We start from the raw sequence: 3,791 nt of genomic DNA on the forward strand, positions 1-3,791 counted from the left end.
TCCCTTGCTCAAGTTTTCGTTGCTAATATTTATAAGATTCACAGTGCCCCAGCTAATATTATCAGTGATAGGGATCCTTTGTTTACTAGTCAGTTCTTGCGGGAGTTTTTGCCCTGTTTAGAACATTATCTGAGTGAAGTGTTGAATTATTACTTAGAACATTATCTAAGGTGTTTCACATGGCAACGACCACGCGACTGGGTGCATTGGTTGCCACTGTATAATACCACCTACTAAGAAGCACTGATACGGGTACGAGTATCGGGTACGATACGATACGATACGCGGACACGGCTATTTTCCAGAATTTTAGGATACGGGTACGGCTATATAAATAATTAAATATTAAATATTTGGATGTCTAAAAACACAATTTCAAGATGTCTAATGCCATAACAAAATATAATACAATAAATAGTCAAGCACTTAAACACTATCAAGTGTCAAAAGATAATTATCAACTTAAAGTAATTCTAATCTTCCTCATCTTCATTGACACCACCACTTTCTCCTATAAGTTCTCTCTCCAAAATTGGCTCATCTAGAGATAAACTTGCAACTTCAAGATTTTCAACATCATCTATTTCCCAACAATCTCCACTAATATCCCACAATTTACTTTCTCCAGTAGAATACTTCTCACTCTTTCTTGAAAGAAGACGAAGATTTGAATGAACAAAAACTAAGTTCTCTGCTCTTTTTGAAAGCATCTTATTTCTCTTTAGTGAATGAACAAAAGAGTAAGTGCTCCAATTTCTTTCACAACAAGATGATGAGCATGGTTGATTGAGAAGTTTCAATGCAGTCCCTTGAAGTTTAGGAGCATCAGCACCATGATTGCTCCACCAAGCCTTAGGCTCTAATACCCATCTATCTTGTATGGAATCAATAAAAGAGAACTCATCTGAACATCCAGAAAATTTTGAAAATTCATTCATAACCAATTTCCTCTCTTCTTCATCTGGAAACATCCTTCTAATGCACTTTTTCCTCTCAGTTGATATTTCAGCATCTCTATGTGGAGAGACTCTATTTAGTCCACCTTCAAGCCATTGTGTTGCATAATACCTAAAATAATATAATAACATTAATTGGAGTTGTGATGTAAAAATGATAAAGAAAAGAATTTCATGATCAAAAATAAGAATAACACACCTAGGATTCAGTGAGTGGGCAAGACAATGTAGTGGAGTGGCACTCTTTGTCCATCGATCAATGATGATGTTATAAACAACTTCATAAAATGAAGAGTACTCAGAAAGTGATTTTCTCTCATGCTTATAAATTGATTCCTTGATTTGCTCTATCATTGAATCCCACATCTCATAAATCAAATGAAGTGTGGGTCTATCTGTGTCAGCAAATCTCAACATATCATAAATTGGTTTAGTGAAAGAGAGAATATAATCAACCTTCTCCCACCAAAGATCATTAAGAATTATGTCCTTCACAGTAGCAGCCTTTCCAACATCATCATCTCTATAAGCATTCCATTCTTCACTAATAACCAGTGTATGAAGAGAAGTTTTGATAAGTTTGAATCTCTTCAACATCACAATTGTTGATGCAAATCTTGTTTCGGCTATTGCAAGCAATTTTAATGGCACGAATTCATTAAACATGGCCAATCTCATAGAATGATTCATGATAAATGTTCGGATAAAGACTGCATCATCCCTCACCTCAGTGATCCAACAGCATTCTCCATAAACAATTTCATTTGCCTCTGTATTTTTTGCTGCACATATATTCTTCAAGGCAAGATTAAGTGTATGCACCACACATGGTGTCCAAAAGATGTGAGGATATTCATCTTCCACCATCTTACCAGCAGATTTACAAACAGGTGCATTATCAGTAATTACTTGAACAACTTTATGAGGCCCCACTTCTTCAACTACTTTCTTTATCAAGTCAGCCATGTAAAATCTATCTTTATACTCACTAGTTGCATCAATTGCCTTCAAAAACATGGGACTTCCATCACTTACAGCCATAAAATTAATTAATGGCCTTCTTTGTACATCTGTCCAACCATCTGTAACTATACTTACCCCCTTATGATTCCAAGTCCTTTTAATTGATTCAAGTTGCTTTTCAACATTGGCCCTTTCTTTTTGCAACAAAGTAGACCTTAGTGCATTATAACCAGGAGGTTTAAAACCAGGAATTACATTGTTGGCAGCATATTGAAATGCACTAATAAAATATGGGTTACGTGCCAAATTGAAAGACAAACCAGCCGAATAGAACATTCTAGCAATTTCAGCAGTTAAATTATCTCTAGCTCCTTGTTGGAAAGCTCTTTCTATTGTATTTATTGCCCTCCTTTTTCCCTGATTGTGTTCACTTTGAATAGGGGTAGAACCCCTTTGACATAAAGGAGACAAGCTCTCAGTTGGAGTTAGCAATGGCACATGTCTTGGTTTTGTTCTATTCTCAGCCTCCTCTTGAGCTTTTCGCATTTCACCTAAACAACTATCATCAACTTTCGGGCATATAGCAATACCCTTTCCAGAGATCCTCAACAAATGAAATTTAACTCTAGAATAAGAGCCATTATATTGGTTATTACAATAGTTACACTTCCAACTTCTATTTCCACCATCCCCTTCATTTTCTTAAGGAACCAAAGTTACATAAGTCCATAAAGGAGTACTTTCTTTCTGTCTTGTATTACTAGATTGAAATTGAGAATTCACACTTCCTGAACTACTACCGGGTCTAGAATTAGAAGCCATTGCAGGTTTAATTTTAAACAATATCCTACAATTTTAACAAAAAGAGAGCTAATAAAAATTTAAAATAAATCAATGTTTAATTCAACAAAATAATCTATCTAAATAAAAAAAAATTAAATTAGTAATTCAGTATTAAATTTGAAAACTAATCAATTGCTCTGGCTCTCTCTCGGTTCAGCATTGAGCAAATTATCCAACAATGCAATAATAAGAAATTCGAAATCAGCAGCTAAATCTGATAGATACATAAAGAACGAGAGGCAGCGCATCGAAGAATGACCATACATGAAGAACTGAACAAATTACCAAGATTGAAGCTGAAGAACGACGGTGAGGCAGAGGCAGAGCAGACGGTCGAAGACGCTGAGGCAGAGCAGACAGTCGAATATGAAGACTGAGGCGGAGCAGACGGCGAGGCAGCGTGAATAAACGTGAGAGATGAAGAACGAGAACGACCAACACAGGCAGTGAAGTTACAGAGCAGAAAACACGAGAAGGGGGTCGATTGGAGCTGAAAATGTTAGGGCATCGGATTTCTGGAGCTGGGACTGAGTTAAAAGAAGTGAAAAACGCAGAGTTTCGCGTCCGCCCGTGTCCGACCCGCGTCCGCCCGTGTCAACCCGCATCTGCCCACGTCCGCCGGAAACCGGGAAAAGGGACGCGCCGTTCCCCCATCCTGAACGCGTGTCCGTGTCGGATACGTATCCGACACGGACACGCCAGCCATTTTGGCGTGTCGGTGCTTCTGAGACCACCTATCATTCCTCTACTAGTACTTATGCATTTAAAATCATGTATGGCTAACCTCTACCATTGCATTTGCCTTATGAGTCAGCTATGGATTCCATTAATTGTTCCTTCTCTGCTCGAGAGCTGTTGTTATCACAGCTTAAGGATCATTTGCATGCAGCCATGAATCATATGAAGCAATAAGCTGATCATCATAGGTTTAAGCGTCAATTACAGGTCGGCGACTGGGTATATTTGAAATTAGCTCCTTATCGCCAAAATTCTGTTGCATTTTACTCCTCGAAGAATCTCTCTCCTAGC

At 37.9% G+C, this 3,791-nt stretch overlaps 1 protein-coding gene across 1 annotated transcript; it reads right to left on the bottom strand.

The window, feature by feature from the left end:
• Positions 1-365: 365 nt before the first annotated feature.
• Positions 366-3,468, bottom strand: LOC129293071 (putative transcriptional regulator tpeD). Its single transcript, XM_054930875.1, has 4 exons — positions 3,342-3,468; positions 3,048-3,289; positions 1,156-2,510; positions 366-1,068 (listed from the first exon to the last, which is right to left on the bottom strand). The coding sequence occupies exons 1-4, from the start codon at positions 3,466-3,468 to the stop codon at positions 474-476; spliced, it is 2,319 nt and encodes a 772-aa protein (XP_054786850.1). The 3' UTR covers positions 366-473.
• Between the last annotated feature and the right edge of the window lie 323 nt (positions 3,469-3,791).

The sequence above is a fragment of the Prosopis cineraria genome, unplaced genomic scaffold, assembly GCF_029017545.1.
Source record: "Prosopis cineraria cultivar Desert tree isolate PC_DT_omini unplaced genomic scaffold, ASM2901754v1 PC14, whole genome shotgun sequence".
NCBI lineage: Eukaryota > Viridiplantae > Streptophyta > Magnoliopsida > Fabales > Fabaceae > Prosopis > Prosopis cineraria.

Excerpts from the sequence above, each read along its gene's own strand:
- LOC129293071 (XM_054930875.1), bottom strand. The coding sequence starts at position 3,468 with ATGGCTGGCGTGTCCGTGTCGGATACGTATCCGACACGGACACGCGTT. Across the intron at positions 3,290-3,341 it reads GTTGACACGGGCGGACGCGG|TCCCAGCTCCAGAAATCCGA; the intron begins GTCGGACACGGG and ends CTTTTAACTCAG. Across the intron at positions 2,511-3,047 it reads GTTCTTCAGCTTCAATCTTG|GGTATTGCTATATGCCCGAA; the intron begins GTAATTTGTTCA and ends ATCTCTGGAAAG.